The 22,666-nt window shown below is 48.0% G+C and overlaps 1 protein-coding gene across 7 annotated transcripts in view; it reads right to left on the bottom strand.

Annotated features, from left to right (window-relative positions):
- TACC2 (transforming acidic coiled-coil containing protein 2) overlaps window positions 1–22,666 on the bottom strand; it is a 115,357-nt gene that overhangs the window by 62,655 nt on the left and 30,036 nt on the right. For 6 of the 7 annotated variants that reach the window (XM_090145599.1, XM_090145600.1, XM_090145602.1 and 3 more), the window contains 2 exons: window positions 16,908–22,412; window positions 3,030–3,155 (listed from right to left, as the gene is read on the bottom strand). In XM_090145599.1, the coding sequence (XP_090001725.1) occupies window positions 3,030–3,155; window positions 16,908–22,412 (5,631 nt within the window). The remainder of the gene's footprint in view (window positions 1–3,029; window positions 3,156–16,907; window positions 22,413–22,666) is intronic. The other variant, XM_090145598.1, reaches the window with a different exon arrangement.

Below are 22,666 nucleotides of genomic sequence, written 5' to 3'. Positions count from 1 at the left end.
AACAAACCACGCATTGGCTACTCTTGATCCTGCTGAGTTCAGCTGATCTGAAAGCACACTTTTCCTCTGCCTCTGTGTATTTTTCAGCAATTCTCAAAAGCCACCTCCTGATGCTTCGCGTGCTCCTCCAATCCCCAACACATCTCCCACAAAACAGGAGTGCTGCACCTGCAGTGTAAGCAGGAATACGTCCAGAAAGAATTTCTCCTAGAGCTACATGTACTGATAAAAAAATACTTGGCCAAGCAGCCAGTGAACTCTTGACCTAATTCTTTTCAGTGCCCTGAATATCTGTATATACAGTAAATAAAATGCAGTATTAAGCAGATGTGATGCCATGATGCCCCTGATCAATACATTACCAGCAGGGGAGGAAAAGCAGTCCCTGAGAAACAAAACAAAGATACAGTTTCTTGACTGACAGATGGATGAACAACCTGATCTCTTATTATGCACTGCCATCTGGAAGACATTTGGCACAAACTGACCCCTGCCTTACATGCACCATTATTTTCCCCTGACAAAGTGCCCACCATCTGCATTATATGATGCTCCTGATGGGGAAACAAAAGGAACTTCTTAGTAGAAAACTAAATACATTGCAAGAAAATCCACTTTGTAATCACATTTTATTGCAGATAGACTGGAAAGGATTATGTCACCTAATAACCCTGGCAAGTACAACACACAGGTGTAAGCAGGGAGCATCAATACAGTGACATCACATGTGTGTGCACTGGAGAATTTCTCTGCAGTCACAGTGAAAGCAGTGGTACAGAATTTCTACACAAAAACAGTAAAAAAGAAAAAAAAAAAAAGATAGGCAAGTACTTGCTCCCTGTCACAGGTAAAGAGATGAGGAATAAGACAAAGACACAAAGCAACAAACATCACTCAGATTCCCCTTGGACAAGAAAAGCTCAGTCCTGCAGTCATTGATCCCAAAGGTGGGCACAGCCCCACGTGCCATAGAAGTACTGCTCTCACTGGCTTTCAGCATTACACTGTTACCCAGTCAGCTCTGAACAAAACACTGTAGGTCACTGCTGGAAGCTGGGAGCCTGTTTCAGGCAGGAGTGGAAGTGATGCAGCTGCACAAGATGAACCCAGCCTGCCTACCAGCTGCATCTGCAGGTGGGATCACGTGTGAGCTGCTGCATTTTAGCACCAGACATACAAGGAACACTTCTGCCAGGTGCACACCACCTGCAAAGCTGGCAGGCTGGCCAGGAAAGGCAAGTGAAAGAACAGGCAGGTTTTTATGTCAAAGCAGATACAAAAAGGAAAAAAGAAAACTATACTGATAACAACTGTACAGATTTCGGCTTTTTAAAATTCAAATCCAACAAACAGATGACGACTACCTGCAGCCAGATTCAACCTAGCTGACCGCTGTGCATTTTTTCTCTTGCCTACCTGTTTCAGCAACTGAAAGGCTATCACTTCCTGCAAGCTGCATATCCCTGGTTTGCAGCCTTTATCAGTGACCCCTTGCAGAAATCCGTGCACTTTTACCAGGGGTGGGATACAGAAAAGAGAGCACTGAAACCAGTCCCAGGCACTGACTGCTGTAGGTGTGCCCCATCGCTGCTGTGGGCTCAGCACCTTCTGCCCAAGACCAACTCTTGCATGCTTCAGGTAAAAACCATCTTTAAGACAGAACGTATAAAGCAGACCAAAATAAAAGGCATAATATAATGAACCTTAAAGCTCAGATCAAAACAAGAATGTGAACAGTATGAATCCATAAGGTTTACAGGAAGCAGTAAATTAAGATACTGTGAAGACTAATATTCTAAGATGTTTCCTAAGGTGACATGCCTTTTTGCCTACAAATGGCAAATTATCTCCTCAGGGTCAAAAGAGTTTTGTAATTTAGACTGTATTCAAGAGACCTGATGTAAATCTTCGTGGTACATTTGGTAGTAGGTTTGTTTCTTTTTTTTTTTGTTTTTTGACTCCACTGCACTCAGTACCTCATAGCTCCTCCTCAGTTACTGCTCACTCTTTTCTATTGTTTGCTATTATGACATACGATGCATTAATAAGAGAAAAACAGAATCCCTGGAACAAAATTAATCCAAATAAATTTATTAAATACAAAGAAGCACAACAATTCAAGTAAAAACTTACAAGAACTAGAAGAAATCCACACCACGAGCTGCCTATGTGAGCTTCTCTGGATCCCCTTGTCTACTCTTGGTTGTAGGAAGAAGTTTGTTTCTCAGCTTCACTCAGCATTAGCAGTCTAACTAGCTTGGGGACAGGTGGAAGACGAGCAACAGCTCCACATCAAGGCTACCCGGCTTTTAAGGTGGATTGTGCAAACCCCACAAGGTTCTTTCTGCCTTTGATAGTGTATTACTACTCCTTTAGCTAACCAGTTTAATGCTAGCTTAAATACACTATACATGTTTACACTCCTCTGAATTCACAGTGACTGAAGGTTAAACACACCCTACAAGGCTGTTGGCAGGTAAGGCAAATTTGTACACCCAAAGATCTTGACAACCCAACTGCCACCAGCACAACAAAGCAACAGACTTCCTCCTCAAATAAAAGCAGACAAAAAGCTCTGTGTCCAACAGAAATGAGATAATTGAATGCTTGATCGTCAGCATCCTGCTGTTAAGGAACTTCTCAAGAGTCAGAAAGCTCTGAAGGATCAGTTACCCTGTATTCTAATCCCCTCCAAAAAAACAAACTAAGAAAATACAGTACAAGCATCTAAAAATAATAAATGCCTGTATTGGACCTTCGCATAGTCCAGCCCTCTGCTCCAAAGTGATTCACTCTTAGAGAAGGGAAAACAACATCCCCTTTTGAAGGTTTTACTTGAGCAAAAAAATTTAAATCTCGGTAAAGATTATACAACACTCCACCAGCTACAGATTCAGCAAACCCTTCAGCAAGTGGCCGTAGCAGACATATATTCAACCAGCAAGAGAGATGGCAGTTTCTCAGCTATTGCTGAGCTCTGTGTTCCTCCTCACCCCTCCCGGCACCCCACCATAATGCTCTCACAATACCTTGCTGCAGTCAGCTCAGCAGCATCCGTGGGCTCAACATTTCCATAAGCCGTAGAAACAGCTTGGGGTTGCTCAGGAGGACCAAGGGCAGAAGCCAACTGTATATCATCACCTGGCCCAGGAGGGCTGCGGAGAGAAAAGACATGGAAAAAGGCAGCCTTAGAGGTCTGAATTATGGCAGTGTTACTGTCACTTGGCTGGCTGAAGCCCTTGCTGTTCAGCATGTCTGTGCTGACTTGTGTGCTGGGGAATGCAGGGAAAGTTGGTATTTTTAATATAAGTTGCTGTTGTGTACAGCTTTATTGTTCCCACAAGACTGAAGTCACTGGAATTTTGACTGTGTTACAACTGCAGGAGCAATGAGATAATACAATCCAGCAGCAAATTAAACCAATTGTGATTGTGATTTTTAAAAGCAAGTGAGAAAATAAGCTACTGCTTGAACCAGAGAAACAGCAAGGCTGCCTTGACACAGCCACCTAACACCAGGGAGCTGGAGCCCAGCTTCCACCACCCCAGAGCTTGCTGTGCATTTTAGGGCACAGGGAGCACAGGCCTGTCCCAAAGCTGAGCTAGCAGGGAACCCCCAGCAGGAGCACAGGTGGAAAGGAAGCAATCTAGAAACCCACACTGGAATCAAAGAGGAAAGTTTCCTTGCTAAAGAAGGGTTTTTTGTTTGTTTGTTTTGAATAAAGGCACCAAAACACAGGAACCTCCTGAAAGCAGTATTTTTGTTACCTATTTCAATCTGACTTTCCCCTGTGACCACCCATAGATCAAAGCCCTGGAAGTCTCACATTTCCCTGGAGCTCACCACAGTCCCCAGTTTTCTCTAAAGCAAAAATGTTACCTCCAGTCAGGGCTGCAATTTCACACCTGCGGGTTCTCCCGAGTGGCTCTCAGGTGCCACTTTTCTCAGCTCTATCCTGTCCATATCATTCCCACTCCTACCAAGTGAGTACATCCCTGTACGTACACAGCCAGGACTGCACACGGATGGATTTCAATGGAGGCATATAAACCTGTATCAAGCTGTTCCCTAGTACTTGGAATTTCAGCTCAAAAATGAAACTCTAAATCACATAACAGCTTTAGCACGGGATGGTTACTCCCTTATCTAACTGCAAATCCAGCAGTTCTGTATGATTTTGCACTGTAGTTCAAAGAACATAGGAAGGAGTTAAAGTGCACTATAATAATGTCAACATCATCCTGGAGTTAAAGTGCACCGTAATAACGTCAGCGTTATCCCAGTAATGACTACAGACTGCCATCTGAGCACACTCACATTTCACATCCTTTATCTAAAGAATCCTGTGAAGCAGCACATCCATCTGGGAAAAGCGATGTGTCAAGCCAGCTTTCTGCTTTGCTTTTTACATTTCTGATCCTTTGTATGTCAGTGTTACCACAGATGACCGTGCCCAGCACCAGCTCGGTTCCCTAACCCAGCGAGAAGCGCTTGCTCTCAGCCACTCGTGCTGGCTGCGTGACAAACTCGGGTTTGTAAATCAAAACTCAGGGATGGGGAAGGGGACGGTGCAGCCGTCCATCAGCAGGCCAGGCAGCTCAGTGCTGACACACCACTAAGTCAGCCCGAAGCTGCTCCGACGGGTTCCACCACCGGCATTCCTGGGCCTGGCAGCCACCCTCCCTCACGGGCACCCGCCCGTCCCGCACCAAGGCCTCACAGCCCGCAGGCCGAGCCCTTCAGCATCCCAGCCCTGCCAAAACACCGCCAGCTTTTTCCATTCCGATGCCCAACTTCTGGAGGAGGATCTACTGAAAATGATTTCCAAATTCAACTTGTGACAAGCGTGACTGAAATACTTCTTAAAGGAAAATACTTCACAGTTTAACAAGCAGTTGCTTACTAACAGCTGCAGCTAGCACACTGAATTCAGCCCTGACAGCGTGGAGCTCAGCCTGCTCCAAGCTGCACACAAGAACGATGCTGAACACTGAGTACCCACAGGAGTTTCAGCTCTAAAGACTCTACTTATTGTCAAAAAGATTTTTTTCAAATCACTGTTAAGACGCAAACAGCAAGCTCTGGACAAAGCTTGACCCATACCACTCACATGCATTAAATGCCAATGAATGAATGAGAAATAACCACGTAAGCCTATATAACTACTTCTGCTTAAACATTTGAGGTCTGGCCTCTGTTTATGTAAGAAGCTTTTGGAACAAGGCGGGCAGTGTACTTCAAATATGTAAAAAAAGCACAGCCTTAAACACACGTGAAGGCAAAGCAACAGGTTCCACTCCAGGTCGCAGACACAGGCAGGACAGTGAGCCCTGACAGCTCACCTACTGACAGCAGGGAGAGGCAAACCTTCAAGCCCCAGCTTTAGCTGAAGCTTTAAAACTTTTTGACAGTGGTGCTGGAGACAGAAGGCAGTTGCAGGTCTTGGCATTTTCTCCCCATCCATGTTTTTCCAATCAGGAGAGCTGGATGTGACTCCCTTTGAACAGTCAACAATGGCAGCTCCAAGTTTACTGCAAGGGAAACCAATAAGCATTTCAAGCCCCTCTATCTCCCAGCCCCAGACATTTGGTTGCTTTTAATGAGATAACAGGAAGATTTATAGGTCCTGCTCTTACTCCAGAAATCTCTGGAAAAGAGCATGAAGCACCCTAAGGAAGTGCTGCTCTCAGCATCCTCATGGCTCACTATTTCAGTTTCCTCAAGAAACAAGAAGTTACTCAAAGGATAGAACAAGGCCAATAGAAAAAATCCTCCAGGGTTTGTACTTGGCTTTACAGTCACTCTTAACAATTTTCTTAGCCTCAGTTTACACAAGCATAAGAAAAAACTCCTAACTGACTGCAGAAAAATGATGAGGTTTATTATTTCTGAAATGCACTTAGATGCCACTAGATTTCTTTTCCTAGGAAACTGCAGTCTATTATCAGTTTAAATTCACACACACATTCTACCTTATCGAATTTCTTCCATTTATTAATTAATTTTTCTCTTCTCTTACTTTATTTTGCAGTTTATCTCCTACTTTTCCACACTCACTGAAGTGAACCTCACATGGAGAAACTCCAAGGAAGTGCTACAGTAATGTTCTTTGAAAGTGTTTTCATGACTCCTGGGACTCCTGCTGATAGATTTAGCAGATTAGGAGGTAAGAAGCTATTTCTTAAATTAAAAATCAACCTCACTGATATAAAAGAGAAACTAACCTTGCATGGGAAACAGCTTAGGAGTACTGCACAGACCGCCAGCACAGGATTAAATCCAAACAAACCATTGCTCTTTCCACCCCAACGGTGCTTCTGAGATAAGGGAAGCTCCAACATTATCACGATTTTAGGAAAAATATATGATGCTAAAACTGAAATGTAAAGCCCAGCTGTGTTTCCTAGTGACCTCAGCGGACCATAGAACCCAGCAATGGCTTTATAGGGTAAGTCCAACCACCAGCAAAGTTTCACAAAGACTAGCAGTGGCTGCAGGGTCACAGATGCTTTGCAGGCTGCCACACGTGGGTGAAAGCAGGTAAACAAAGGGCTCAGCCAGGAGCTCAAGCATAGGGAAATACACTGCCTCCTGTAAACCCAACAAAGATCCATTAATACTTTCCAATACATGATTTTGGAAAAATCTTTCCAGTTTCTTACACATTCTAAAAGAGGAACTGTGTCATAAGCGCTTCAGAAGAGCATCCTCCACTCAGACTGTAGGATTTAAAGAGGAGTCCTTCTCTGCCAGGTGCTGTGCAGTGAGATAACCAGGAGATGAGGTGCCATGGGGTGATTAAACAAGTAGTTTTGATGTACAGTGCACAGCAGCGCTTCTATGCTTATGGAAAAAAAAAGTCATTACCATCACTGAGATCTGAGAACTGGCTCCCGGGGAATTACTGCAGTGTCTCCCACACACATGCTCTTCTTCTAGGCCAGGCAATGAGCAGAGTGGCTCCAGATGCTGCATGCCCACCAAAACCTGCCCAGCACAGCGTGGCTCAGCTGTCCCTGTCCCACTTGTCCCTAGCTGGGAGCTGGCATCACCCTGGCTGAGCAGCAGGAACCAGCTGTACCAGTACCTCTCAGAAGGGCTCCCTATGGCAGTACATCACCTCGTCACAGGGCTCAGCAGCCCCCAGGGGAACTCCTGTACCTGCAGGGCAGGTGGCAGTGCTGCCAGGCTGCTGGGACAGGAGGGGAGCGCTGCTGGGAAGCGGTGCTGTTCTGGCAGCGCTGGTGGAAATGCTGACAGGATGTGGAGTTATCTTGGCAGGGTGACGTTATCATCTTGGCAGGGTGACGTTTGGCCACACATCACCTGAGGGCCTGGACTTCTTCCCTCACCCAGCCCCCCTTACTCACAAGTTTTCAGTAACCTAGGCAGCCGTCTTCCTTATTGGCAATTAGTCATAACCATTACACGGAAAAAGATTTTTTTTTTTCCTAGGCACTCTAGCAGACTCCAATCACATTAAACCCTGGCACGTTACTGCACCAAACCCACAAATATTTTAGGTTAAAAGACTCGGAAAGCCCCCAACGCCTCACAGCACTTCCCTCACCAGCTCAGAGTCGGGCCGCACAAACCTTTACAACTCTCACAAGCACAACCCCGACCCGCACGGAACATTCCCGTGACAGCTGACAGCCGCCCGAACCGCCGCACCTCCGGGACTCGAACCCGCGGCCCCGCCGCCGCCCGCAGCTCCGGAGCCGCCCCGGGCACAGCGGGGGCTCGCACATGGGCGCGGGGCTTTCGGCGGCTCCAGAGAGCGCTGCGCACTCTCCGCCTCTCAGAAAGTTGTCGAAAAGATGACAGAAGAAAAGAAAAATAAAGAAACGTATATTATTTAAGAAATTTAACCTTTTAAAGATTTAAATCTTTAAAAGACGCGCTAAACACTTCCCCCCAACACCCCCGAAGCGGCTGCTTACCGCGGCCGGGACTCCCGCACCACCTCCTCCGTTCTCCGTCACCTCCAGCTGCGGGAACGGCCGCGGCCCGGCCCCGCTCCGCCCGGCTCCCCGCCGGCTCCCCCGGCGCCGCCCCGCGCTCACTGCCGGCCCCGGGCAGCCGCAGAGCGAACCCAGCGCCGGGAGGCGGCCCCGCATCGCCCCCGCGGCCCCTCCGCCCGGGGCTGCGGGAGCACAAAGGGCCGAACGCGGCGGCAGCGGGGCCGGCCGGCCGGCCTGGCTCCTCCCAGGAGGCTCCCGCAGCTCGGCACGGGGAAGGGGAGAGCTGCGGGCAGGTTGGGCTGCAACGTGTCTAACGCACAAAGACTCCGATGTTGGGTGTTTCCTTTTTTTTAAAAAAAACCAAGCAGCCCTCGCTTCACGGATGGAGTTCAGACCAACTTGAAGGGCAGCTTTTACAAACTTTTCCCAGCCCTCTGCTCAAGTGGTGAATTAAAGGCAACTTACTAAACTTTTCTCAGGCATCCTGAAACTTTAACAACTTCTACAGCAGTTGGGCTAGAAGTAGGAACCTGAATGGAACTGCTTTATTCCTCCTCCAGTTCTTCCAGGGGGTTGGAACCCAATGATCTTTAAGGTCCCTTTCAACCCAGGGCATTCTGTGATCCTACAAAATCCCACCTCCTAAATCTGCACCATTTTGCCTAGACAAAAATAGAGCAGATTTAATTAACCGCACGCCCTTATGAATCTCTTTGGTCTCCTCTGGGTTTATGGCTACACAAAAGACCAGATTCATCTGTAATTAAGGGTTTGCATTGAGATGCGCTGCTCTGGAACCCCAGTGCGTGCACAAGGGACTTACACCCAGGGAATTAATTTCACGTCTACCCAGGGAGATCATTATCATGCTTATGACCCGTCATACAATAACTACAGACTGCGTGTCTATAATATCTGTCATCCCACAGCAAGCCAGCTGATAGGTTCATTACTTACCAGACTAGGTCTAATGCTGGAGCCACAGAGGCTGAATTCTGGAAGGTGATAAATCCAGCATCTCTTCCTCTGCAGAGCTCAGGGTAGATCTCAAAGGCCTGTGCTGCTCCTGTTAATGTGGGGTTTAGCAATGACAGCAGTTGGGCCCCTAAGAGCACGAATGCATCTGAGCCTCGGGTGGAAAAAGGCAAAACTCACACTCCTTCCACCTGTGTCTGCCAGCAGGTGATGTGAGTTGTCCCTAGATGGGCTCCCCTGCTGCTCTGAACAGCTCCCACCTGTGCAGGAAACACACTGTGCCCAGTTAACTACAGAGACCAAAACTGATACTGAACTGGGTGAGCATACAGATAAACCTGCAGAATGCCCACACTGCTTGTGATGTGAGGCTGGGGCATTGGGTGATAACAACACACAAGCTATGGATTGCTCCTGGAGCCAGGAGCACCCACTCCAACAGCAAAGATTAGGATCAAGCTGAGAGTTATGTTCTGGGGTGAGCAGCTCTCTGCCTCCCAGGCTGCAGGAAACCAGCAATGGAAAAAAGTTGCTGTGATTTCTGATACAGGTACAGGCATCCAGCTGCCATCTCATTTGAGGGGGGAACTGAACTCTGTTGTCATCTGGAAACCATTCTACAAATAATTCTGCAGGTACAGCAGCCTTCAGGGGAGAGAGACCCCAGAGAGAAGGAGGGTCGTTAAAACAAACCTTCATTTGCTTTGTGAACAGCACTTCAGTCCGGCACAGAGCTGCAGACACAGAGTAGCTAAGTTCCTGCTAACACAACCAAACTGAGGTTTTTTTTTTGTTTTTTGGAATGGAATAGTCCTTCCATTCAAATTATGTGCTGTCCCTGCTCATTCATCCACCTCTGGCTGTACCCAAACCCTTTCCCTTACAGCAGCACCTGGGAAGCACTATGGGGGGGGACACAGCTGGGGGCCATGCCCTGCTCTGCCCCACCCCTGTGAATTCAACCTGAGGGTTTTTCCCATCAACCATCATTTTTGCCAAACCAAAGCACTATGGGGTGGGGGGAAATGAGTAAGCACTCAAAAACAAAACCAAACCCCAAGCAAACAAAAAAAAATCCCACAACCTCCATGAATTCCCATGACATTGGCTTGAAAAAAGACTGCTACACTGAATAAATTTAATAACTGCATATTTTCTTCTGAAAATATGCCTGAAAATAGGCTTTGCTTTCTAGCTTTGAGAACGCAGACAGGATGAACTAACATCAGAGTGATAAGCCTTTCCCAGGAAGCAGAGCAACAAGATGCTTTGTTCTCCACTCTCCACCCCTCTTTAAACTGAAATTGAGGTTGACTTTCCAGAAGTCAACAAGGAAAACCAAAAGCTGCAATATTTGTGATAAACATGCAAGAGGTGCAAGGCCAAGATGCATACATTTGTTCTGAGCAATGAGGCAGCAAGAGCATTGGGAAGAATTCTCAATTGCTCTTTGTGAAAACTTAGTGCCCAATTTCAAGGCCATTTGCATGAAAGGAAACAATAAAAATGCACTTAAATTTGTTTAAAATTAAACAGGAGTTTCTCTTCTGTGCTTCCCGGTCGGGGAGTTCATAGCTGTGCACTCTGCAAAACCACAGCATCAATTAGTTGTAGCCCAGCTTGGCTTAGATATCCAAGCCACTTCTGTTACAAACACCTGATATTTATATTTCCACTGCTTTCCACATACAAATTGCCCACACCGTCATTTGTGGTGGTTGAAAATGAGGTTGTGCAACTGCCAGCAGTTATTATTGGCAAGGCTTTGAGTTGGCCATCCCTTCAGAGTCCAGACATTTACCTTAAGCCTCTGCTTTGAAAAAAAAAAAAAATGGAAAGTCAAATCTTAAGTAATTACATTTTGGAAGACTGTAGCGATAGGAAACTGACATTCTGGAAATTTTCAAATTAAACCGATTCCTTAAAAATTCCTCAAAGTGTCATAAGTTCTCTCATTGCATCCCATCACAACAGTCAAAAAAAAAAATCTCAGAGATTTTCAAATATTGAGCAGAAGCAGACTCTGTATTTTGACTCATTTAATGGCACTGTCAAGGAGGGGGTTTAAGTTTTTCACTTATTGTTTTCCTTAGTTGTTAGAAACAGAGAAACGCTCACGTATTTTTTGTTCTCATTCCAGAGAACGGATCCAGTCTCTCTGCCTGCTGCAGTTATTCTTAGCTGGCTTTGATATTTCTATCAGCTAGGAGAGCCTAACAATGTTATCGTGCTAACAAATTCCAAAGATTTTACATAAGCCCTTGAGTGCCTTTAAAAAACGCCGTATTGATTACACTGCTTGTGTTTCACCAGCCAGAGGAGCTATGAAAAAACAACATGCTGAAAGAATAAAAAAAAAAAGCAGCCTGATGGGTTTCAGTCTTGTGAAGCAAGTGCTCTGTTTGTCAGAGCATCATTTACACAGAGAGGCCAAGAGGCCAAGTTTGAGGTTGGAAAACAGCAGCAAGCACAGGCCAGCAGACTGCTTAAATCCTGCTTGAATGCATCCCACCTACTTCCCTCATTTCAGGTTTATAAACCAAAACAGCTAACGTCCCCGTTACCTCAGCAAAGTAGGATCCCTGCTTGTAAGGGGTTTGGGTGAGGAGCCGACTGCACAGCAGCTGAGTCAGAGGCTCAGAGCCAAATTCTTTGCACTGGAGCAGAGATTTGGCCCTAAATTTAGTGGCTTTAAGGGCAGGCTGCAGCTTTTGCCTCTTTGCACACAGCTGTCTGGAAGGATACACCGAGAGGGGAAGGAAACAAATGGACAAGGTTTAAATGGAAGCATCACTGCCAAGTCACGAAGAACAGATCCAAACAGTGCACCAGGGCTGGCCCAGGACAACGTGCCCAGCGTGCCATCCACCAAGGACACCGTGCCCTCTGTGCCATGTGCTGCCCAGCATTTCAAGACAACACACCCAATGTGCCACCCAGAATCTCAGGACAATGCATCCAGTGCACCACCCACCAAGGACAACACACCCAACTTGCCACCCAGCATCACAGAACCTGGAGCAATGAATCCTTTGATTGGAGCAATTACGGTTTCTACACTTCCTGTCATTCAAGGAGAGTTTCCCAAAGGTCAAGTGGACTCTAGTTTAAGAATTAACCTGTAGGATAGTAGTTGAGGTGCGTGCAGATGAGCAGAGTGCAAACAGACCACAAGAAACGCCATGCTTTCCACACACCCCACTCACCAATCCTCACATTTTTAACTGCTGTGTTACATCTTGAGTCTACGTATAGGCGTGGTGATATTAAAGCAAACATCATCTAAAGCCAACTCTGTTATCCTTGCTACATCATGACAACAAACAACTGACTGTCAGGGCCATTCAGATTTGGAAACAAAGCCTGCACAAGGCTGCTTGCCTCATTCATTCCAGAACCGTAAATCTCAACACTTTATATACTTGAGCTTTTGCTGTTCAAAAAGCTTTTTACCTACAGGAGCTCTTAAGATGTGTAGAGTTCAAGTAAGGAAAAAAAAAAAAAAAAGATGGAGGAAAAGCATACAGGATGAGAGAAGCACTGGGGTTCTGTCTCTTCAGACAGCTCCAGAGGAGTCTTTGCTGGGAAGCAGTAATGCCGTGCAAGTATGCCAAGATGCAGAAAACCTGGAAGGAAGCCACATCCAAGTCATGGAGAATATGCTTGTGTCTGTAATTGCTGTTTTCAGAGCTGCCCTCCACAGGGTTCAAAGCTGGAACTAATCCTACTTTGCATATTCTATTAGGAACGGGGACAGTAGGACTCACTCCACGGCACCCAATTTTGCAAGAAGCCAGAAGATAAGAGTTGAAATACAGAAAATGTGGAGATATGTAGGAGATATAAAAACAATTTTGGGAAAATGGCTTGCTTGGAAGAAGCAGGGTTGAAAAATACATCTGGGGAAAGCTTAAACAGAAAAAAAAAAAAAAAGGTAATCCAAAAGTAATTTTTAACATAATGAGAAAAGATGACAAAAATGAGCACTAAGCTGCCTGTGCAAGACGTTGGGCAAAATATCACAGCATCCTTGTTGGATTTGTTTAGCAAATGCCTGGGTTTGATTGAATACATTTCATTTCTGAAGAAGCACAGAAGAATGCTTGAAAAAGGACAGCTCATCTGTCACACGTGTCAGCACGTACCTTACCAACATGTGATAAAGGTTCTCAGTGTTACAGAAGGTTTTCCATAGAACAACAAGTGCCTGCAGTTTGGCGAGGCCAGAGATTGCTTACTGCTGCAGTTTAGCAGAGGCATGCACTCTAATTAAACCCCAAAGCAACAGCAGGGTATCACAGTCCTCCTTTTCACTGGAAGGTGCTCTGAGTACAACTGGGCATGCTGTCAAATCACATTTTATAAATACTTTGCCTTTCCCATTGCCTAAAGTGGCTCTCCATGAGGTCAGAGCCATCTGCTAGAGAAGGTGGCAAAACTCCCTTTGATTCCTTAGAAAGCCCATTGGGCAAGGGTGAAGTTACCATGATGTTATTCTTCCTTTAGTAGAAAATTCCCCACATTACCAATCATAGGCTCCATCCCACCGCCTGCATGCGGCCAGAAATCCCACAGAACTCACCAGCTAGCCAAGGGCTGCAGGCAGAGCTCTGTGCTGCACCACTCCTGAGGATGATGAGGACAGTGAGGTGGGAAGAAAACAGAATTCAGATGCAAATAGGCCAGGAAGAAGGGCAGGAAAGAGAGGGGAAGGATCTTACTAGCTGTGCGTTTTATTCATGTGTAAATTGTCTGCAGCTGTTTTTCCCTTTGTTTTGTGGTCTGGAGATGCTGCACAGGTAAGTTCACTTTGAAGCTAAAAAAAGTAAGCGAAGAAGGGATGGGAAGGAAAGAAAAGGAAGAAGGATAGATCATCACTATTTTGAGAACAGTGTTCTTTTAGCTCCACAATCTTGCGTTCAGATGCTAACGACACAAAGCATTAGCGCTGACTGATCTGGAAAGCAGTTCTACATTCCTCTTCCCTCCTCCAGCAAGGCTGTTAAAGTATTTAATGCTATATTTGTTATGCAGATAAAAATGACCAAGTCAGTGTTTACGAAGGAGCGCACATTCCTTTCATACCTATTGAACTCACCAATTTCTGATGGCAAGAACAAAGCACGCAGACCATCCAAAAGTACGTCTGGACCAACTTTAGAGATCTGATGCACACATAGAACACTGAACATTTTTCCAGTTGCTTTGCTGATGCCAATTGCTGTAATGCACTTTCCGCATGAGAATATTGCTTAGAGAAGTCAGCCAACACAGCAGAACCCTCCATGGACTGCTGCAGTAAGAAGTGCTACAAAAAACTCCCTCAGCACTGTTTCCATTTTGCATGCACTAGCTGGCAGAGTTACAGAAAGTCATCAGGAAACACCACACCATCTCTAAACATCTTCAAGATTTTGCTATCGTTTGCTGGTTGGATCCAGGCTCTGCTCAACACCTGCCATACCCATAGAATGCAAGCAGATACACGTCAGTGGCACGAGGTATAAAGGCTCTCCTGACACAGGCAGACCTCTTTTCTTTCCTCATACAGGAATGAAGAAGTATATGGAGCAGACATGAGTAAGAGGTAAACAAACAGGTCTTGTTCTTTCCCAAGTACGACTCAGACAAGGAAGGGGAACAGCGGTAAGGGACCTTCCAAAGGAAAACGTGGTCAATGCTCCTGTCACAGCCTCTTTCCAGAAATCATTTTCCTTCTTGCTGAAGATTTGAAAGGAATGGTGTCATACTATTGCCTCTTTCCATTTGCCCACCATTGTCCCGCTGCTTCAGCAGGTGGGGCAAGAACACTTTGGGCTGATCCTCATGACAGCACAATGCCCAGAGCCACGGCCAGCAGAAGTAATTCCTCTTTCCTACAAGAAGAAATCCTAACGAGGATTAAAGAGTCAGAGCACAACTCTGCAGCTCAGCACGATTTCAACATGAGGGGTCTTGTAAGGGTGCACCCCTGCAGCCCCACGCTGCACAGAAGCAGTAGAGATGGGAAAAACAGCCCTAGAGTAAATCAGAATATAATGTTTGCTTCTCCTAAATGTGATGTACTTCTTACTATTCTATTTATTTAATAGAATCATAGAATCATTAAGGTTGCAAAAGACCTCTAGGATCCCCAAGTCCAATCCTGACCAATTTCCACCATGCCCACATCCCTCAGTGTCACATTTCCACAGCTCTGAAACACCTCCAGAGACAGTGACCCCAACACTCCCTGGGCAGCTGTGCCACTGCATCACCACTCTTTCAGAGATGATGTTATTCCTAATCTCCAAACTGAATTTGTTTTTGAGTGGGATAGAAGTGTTCTTTCTCCCTGGACTTCTTTCATCAGGCCCAAATCCCTGCATTCAGCTCTTAGCAACACGCTCCTTTTTTGCATGACTACAGTGGTATATCCCCTTCAATGATTAGAGGGCAAATAAACAACTGGAAACTCTGAGACTAGAAGCACTGTGCCTGGAGAGCATGATTTAAATTCAGCTCTTCAAAACCAGCTCAGAGTGAAAGCAAAGCAGACAGCATGCCGAGCTCAGCTGAACCAACACATTCTGCTTCTCACCTGCATTACTGTAAATGAACATTCCTCTAAGAGCCATGCCTGACCAGGAGCAGAGCTTCCCCTCTACCTGTGAATCCCCAGCACCCAAGCCCCAGGAGCTGCAGCATGCCCTGTGTCCCACGTGGCCCCACTCACAGCCACAGCCCCAGAGCAGCAGCTGCTGCTGGCACCAACCCTCCCGCTGCAGGAACAGGTGATGATGCATTCCTGGAGCTTACACAAGTATGAAGCAACCACTCTATGAATTGCCAGCAGCTGTTTCCAGAGCCCCACCCTGCCTGCCACAGGTATTTGTTTAAAGAATGGCACCCGCCCTGGTGGAAGGCGCATGCTTAGGCACATGCATGTATCAGCCTGGTAAGGCTCCTGAACCTGGCTGTGCCAGCAAGCAGTTGGGTAACATCAACACTATGGGGCTGGGAAGCCTTCCATCACATAAAGGGAAATGTAAAAAGAGGAAAGGATCCGGAGAGAAATACCTGCTCTAATTTCATTGTTACTTTACAGGCAGAGCCTAAAGAGAAAGTCACATAGCTCAGGCTTCCAGCACTGGTAATGCTCTTTTAAAGCACATTTTGCTTGTAAACCCAGATCCTATTCAGTCTGCATCCCTGGCTCAGGAGGAACCCCTCACTGTGTTTTCATAGAATTGAGTTGGAAAGGCCCTTTAAAGGCCATCTGGTCCAGCCCCCCTGCAATGCACAGGGACACCTACAGCCCCATCAGGTGCTCATCACCCATTCCCTCATCCCGGGTGTTTGCAGGGATGGGTACCACCACCTCTCTGGGCAAGAAGTGGTAAGTTGGAGGTGGTTACATTTCCACAGCACTCCACAAGTCCCAGCTAGGAATTCACGTCTGAAACAACTCTATATCATTAGAAACACTGAATAATGCAGTGATCAAAGGCACTGTCAGTGGAATGCCAGCATACAGCAGGATGAGAGGGTGGCCTGACAGCTAACTGCGAATAATTGGGCTGTACTCGGGCTTGTTTTTAGTGTGCTGCAGGTCTCATGTAACTGGGTCACCAAAACTCAGGCAAAAGCATGCTCACTTCAGGCTGGGAAGTGCTGTTTGGTGCCTGGCTTCAGGCTATGAGATGTGAACGCTGGAAGCACAAACACATCCATGCAGATGAGGGCAGGGAACTGGGGCAGCAGTGGGACAATGGGAAGAGCCCTCCTCAGGCTGTGGGACACCCATCACACCCAGACCATACACACGACTGCAGTTCTCTCCTGCTGAGTTCACATTTAGATGGATTCAGATAGAATCTCAGAGCTCAGTGAGTGTCCTTGCCCACATTGCAAGTCCACTTCTGACATTCATCTACTGAGCACCAGGGACCTGACAACCGCATCACGCAGCAATTTAAAATACAGTACCTGTCAGTGGGCAGCCCTGCCACAGCCGTGTCTCGAAGCGTGCTGAGGTCGAGCGTCTCAGGCTCCTGGAACGCAAGCGGGGACAGCATCCTTTGGGTGTCCTGCAGTGAGCCTTCATGCCCCAGGTCTGTCCCTCTCAGATGAACATCAGCACCAGCAAAGCCTGCGCATGGGGAGCACTCTCCCTGCTCCATCCCGGCGGTGGCTGTGGAGCAGTCTCCATGCAGCTCTGCCTCCTGCTCCCCAGTACTGCTGCTTAACACCGAGCCACCTTCAGCAGTGACCAGCATCCTTGCTGTGCCTGTCTCAGAGTTGTCCCCAGGTCTTTCAGTGCCTGTTTCAGGGATATCCCCAGGTTTTTCAGTGCCCATCTCAGGAATGGCTCCAGGTTTTCCGGTGGCTGCCTCTGCTGAGCTCAGCACTGTGTCACTGTTCTCTTGTACGTCTCCCTCCATCTCAGCACTGGATCCCAGCTGGGAGTTGGTATGCATACAGCCATCCTGGCTGGCTTCATTTTTTAAGTAATCCATTAACTCACTCATGGCTCCTCTCTCCTCCTGTGGACCTTCTGATGTTCCCATGCATTCCCTGTTTCCTGGATCATCCAGCATCACCCGTGTGTCACTCTGTTCCTCAACGTCATGCATAAAATTGCTCTGGGTGCCTGACTCCTGAATTTCCCCAGGTGACATGCTAACATTGTCTGGCAGTTTTTCACAGCTGTAAGACCCTCCTGGGAGAAGGGCTGAAGCTGCCACATCAGAGATGCTTGTGGCGGTGTCCAGATCACTGCACCCATTCTCCTCTTCTCTTGGCTCAGGACCTAGGCACTGCTCACTGTGACAGCTCACACCCTCCTCAGGTGGCTTGGTGCTGCACTCTGTCATTGAGCTCTCTGTTGGAGCAGCATCCTCTGAGTCCTCTGCTGTCGGGATGCTGGCTGTGCTGGGCTGTTGCTTCTCCTCCAAATGGAAGTTCTCAGCTGCTTCCCCATCAGATGCAGCCGGTCCATGCTTCTTCTCCTCTAAGCCCATTAGCGACGCAGGCTCCACACCACCTGCACGCAGCCCTGCCTCTCCTTCCATCCCACTGCTCTTTAGATACTCAGCATTTGCCTTTTGCAGGTTCTCCGGTGTGCACGCAGCATGTGCAGAGCCCTCCAAGCAGGGAACCTCGCCTAGACCAGGCTGCCTGCTTTCCTTTCCTTGCAGCCCTGCCACTGTGTCCTGCTGCAGAGATCCAGGAGCCGTGCACAGAGCTAAAGGCAGCTCCAGTTCTTCTGCCTGCAAGGGGCTCTTGGATACTGTGCCCACCTCGACCGACCCCAAGAAGTTCCCAGCACCACATGGTTGCACCGTGCCTTCAGTCGTTGGGCTCTGCATGCAGCCTGCATGGCTTTCTGCTGGCAGCTGGGGTAACTCGGTGCTCAGCGTGCTGCAGACTGTTTGCCTGAATATCTGGCTGATGTGCTCCCTGAAGTCCGGCAGGCTGGAGCCCAGCGAGAGGCACGGCACAGCCTCATGCTCCTTTGCAGGACTCTCCGCAGGCTGCTTGCAAGCACCGCTCTCTGCCCTCCTTCTGTTCTTATTCTCCTTTAAAACCCCTTCCCCTAGCTCTGCATTCCCAGCTTTCTCTAAGATCTCACCGTACTTGTCATCTGCGCAGATACGGGTTGCAATTTCCTCATTACAGCTTCCCTGTTTACCAGCAGATGAAAGGCTCAGCAACTTCCCTTCCAGAGCAGGGGCTGCGAGCAGAAGCTCTGCCGAGCTGTCACTCTGCTGTTCTTTGAAGTTTACATCACCTTTTGTTTCTTTGGATTTAATTGCAGATAGCTCTTTCTTCAGCTTCTCAGCATTAAACTGTGATAAGTTTCCAGCACTCTGCCCCACATTTAAAGTCTGTGTGTCTCCATCACCTTGAACTCCCTGCTCTTGAGCCCCTTCTCCATCCCCACCCAGGCCCCCTGCAGAGCTGTTTTCTGCCTTTGCTGCTTTCCCTGTGCCTACTCCAGGTGATTGCAAGGACACCTGAAGACCTGCAGCAATCTGCCCGTGAGTATTACTTTGTGTGTTCTGGAACTCTATAGCTTCCAGCTTGTTATTTAATGATTCCCCTTCAGTACCACTGTCCGCATTGCTTCCAGCTTGCTGGCTGAGATGATGGAATGCAGAGGTCAGTGCAGAGGGGGCTGTAAAATTGGCTTGACACAAACCAGGCTCCTCTGATGCCTGTTGCATGCAGCTAGATTTATGGGACTTATCAGCAGGAATCACTTCACCATGTGCCTGGGGCAGTGAAGGACACCCTTTTGCCCCCAGACCTTTGGCACTTTCCATCTTGCTCATTTCTTCAACTCCAGCATCATCCTCCACACTCACCTCCGTAATCCCACCCCTCTGGGGGAGGCCCCCAGCAGCACTCACACCCTCCATTTCTTCTGAGCTTTTTGCCAACCACATTTCCCCTTGAATTCCTGAGCTGGCCATTTGAGGATCACTTCTCCCAGCACTATCAGAAGTAGATGCTATTTCAGGATTACTGGGCAAAGCCTGCTGTACGTTAACAGCACTTGCTGAATGCTGCATTCCTGGAAGAGCATCTACAGCAGCAGAGTGGCTCTCCCCAGCGCTGCCTTTCATCCCGCAGACGCTGACTGGCCCTTCGTTCTTGTCAGATTCTTTAGAAATCGTATCACTCCGACATGCTTCCTCATGCTGACTAGCTGGGATCAAAGAATTATTGCCCTGCTTGGGCTTGTTTGAGTTCTGCTTACTGCAGCAGCTTTCTTCTGCCCTGAGATCAGTTTTGTTTTGCTCAGTGCAATTTTGCAAATTAAGCACGGTCACACCAGAAGTGTTTTGCAGGTGTTTGCTGCTGCACACACCCTCCAATATCTCAGCACTGCTCTCATCTTCCTCCTCTCCTTCTGCTGTGCTGGAGCCACAATGGAATTCTGCAGGACCCAGCAGAGCTCCTTTATTCATGTGTGGAGGCATTTCTGATGCATTGCTGGGATCCGTTAGTTCCAAAAGCTGCTCAACGTTTAGAGGCCCATCTTTGTGTTCCTGCTCATCCGCTCTCGTGGCAGTCATCAGTGCACTTTGGTGTGCCTGGTGTTTGAGTCCTGGGTTTGAAGTCAGCAATTTCTCTACCTGTTCCACTTGTGGAAGAGCAGCCAGAACATCTGCATTTGCTTGTGGATCTCCAGGACTGTCCTGCAGGGTCTCTGAAGGGCTGTGCTCATCACGCTCAGATAGGTCTTCCAAACTGCACTCCAAAGAGCTCTTCTTGTTACTCTCAGAAAGGTGTTTGCTCCCCTCGATGCTGTCACTCCCTCCTTCCACACAAGCCAGACAAGGAACAGGCTCTGCTGTACCAACTTCAGTTGGCAAAGTTTCTGCAATGGTCATTTGTGCATTGCAGTGACTTTCTTCAGCCACTTGCTCCTGCCAAGCTGGCGTCAGCACAGCAGCTTGGCACTCGGTGCCTGATGCCAGCTCTGTGCTCCCCTCAGAGCCATGCTGCATCTCTCCATGCTCCTCACCATGCCCAGCAGCAGCCACTCGCTCCTCAGCGTATCCCACAGCACAGCCTCCCATCTCTGCCACCTCATTTGAGCCTTGAAGTTCAGGCTTTGATGTGGATGTTTCCATACTTCCTCCAGCCTTGCTGCTGCTTTCGGGCTGTCCTTGACTGCCTGTTTGGCAGTCAATCCCTAACACAGCTTCTCCAGCAAGAGCCTTTTCCCAGGCTTCACCCTGCCCACTCAGCATAATGCCATTGTTCTCAGGGTGGAGGAGCAGTGAACTGTGTGCACCAGCTGAACAAACCTCCTCAGCCCCATGACGGCCTGGCTGCCCTGGAGCTGTATCCTTAGTATGGCAGCAAGCAGAGCCCAGCAGGCACTGTGCCCTCGGGCACAGCACAAAGCTGTCCCTGCTCTCCAGGGCACTTGAGGTGGCTGCTTTCCCTCCACCCTGCTGCTGTTCAGCTCTACAGCCAAGAGACTGTGAGTGGTCTTCAAGGGATTCCAAGTCACCCCTTACATTTAGGGGCTTTCCCACAGCTCCTTCCTTCAGCTCACCTGCTGCAGCCTTAGCACAAGGACTGGGTGCTTCAGGGCTTTGTCCCAGGTGGATTTCTCTTGCATCCTCGTTGTGGATGCCAAGGGAGCTCAGCAGTTGTCTTTCTGCCAAATCTGACCCCGCAGGTAACCCACTGTCTGCTCGTGCCTCCTCTGCTTGTGTTGTGTTTTGCTCTCCTGTTAGGTTCACTGATTCAGTTCTCTTTCGATTCATTTCCATAGATCTGCTCAGAGAACCTCTTAATGCATATTCTTCCAACACTAATCTGTTATCTACCAGGGAATTGTCCTCAGTGGGACTGGTAACACTCTCTGTTTCAGAAAGCACAGACCTCACTCCAGACACATCAGCTTTTATGATTTCATTGCTACTGGCTTCATCTTTTTGGCTTTCAGTTCTGACAGCTGATTTTTGCTCTTCCCCTTGCTTAAACGATGAAGGCTCAGCACTAACAAGCTCATCCTCCTTTGGAAGCTCTCTTTGAGAAATGGCTTCATCTTTCTCAGAGGCTGTTCCCACCGCTTCACTTCTCATTGGATGTTGGTAGTTGTTTGCAAGCATACATTCCCTGAAAGGTTCTTCCAGCTTTGGCACGGGGAGAAGATCTGGAGGGTCAAAAGGCAGCTCTGGCACTAAAGGGCAGGCTGCTGGTGGTGCTCCTTGTCTTTGGGCTGAGGTTACCTCATTTCCTGTCATTACAGCCCCCACCTGCAGGCTGTAGACCTCCCTGGTCTCAGGTCTTGCAGCATTTACAACTGCTCCTGTTGGTGGGTAATTTGGGATTAAGGTTTCCTTTCTCATTAGCAGACCATCTTCACCATCTGTGTTCAGTCTACCTTGCTGCACTACAGCTTGTGCCTGACCTACTTCCCAAAATCCCAGCTCCTGTTCAGCCTTCTGGGCAGGAAAATAATCCCCTGCTCCTGCACCCTGGGGGGAGATGCTGACCTGCAGCTGCCCCCTGCCCCCCAGCTGCTCACTCTGCAACGGGGTCCTCGACTCCCTCAAACGTGCCTCTGTAGGCTCTGCAGGAGGGCTGGGCTTCCCAGGATCATTCCCACCAGTTCTCAGAGCAGCAGGTGCATCCGGGTCACATTTGGGGCCTCTGTCCTCAGAAACACCGTGTGCTGTTCCCTCCTCTTTGTCATTCTTTGCTTCATTGCAGTTTGAGGTTGGCAATACATCACTGCTGCTTGCAAGGTCTGCTGTGACATCCTCCAAACAGCCCTCTGCAGGCACTGAGATAGGCAGACATCTCTCCCTTGCTTCTGCAGCTTGCTGTAAGGCATCAGAGCCCGTATCTCTTCCATCTTCTTGTATGATACTGCACTGTCCTGTCCCCTTGGAAGGCAACGTGCTTGAGTTTGGGTCAGGTACATCTTCAGTGCTGGAGCTACTGAAGCCTTCATCACTGATGCTGCCAACAGTGGAAACATTTGTTTCACATCAATAAAAAGAAGCAAAGAATAAAAACAATTCATGCCATTGATATTTCAAAGCCATGCAGGACATGCATTGAGGAGCTGGCAATCTGCTTGCAGGAACACACCAGGCACACACTGCAGTGGCTCGTTACACCAGTACACGACCTCAGTCCTTGCCTACCAGCTATCATGCCTGTGACATGCAGTTTAACCATTCCCAAATCACAGATTCCAGACTGAGGGAGCA

This window comes from Phasianus colchicus, chromosome 8, assembly GCF_987193195.1.
Source record: "Phasianus colchicus chromosome 8, bPhaCol1.hap1.1, whole genome shotgun sequence".
Classification (NCBI taxonomy): domain Eukaryota; kingdom Metazoa; phylum Chordata; class Aves; order Galliformes; family Phasianidae; genus Phasianus; species Phasianus colchicus.
Note: the sequence above shows the minus strand (reverse complement) of the source record. Positions and strands in the feature narration are given on the sequence as shown.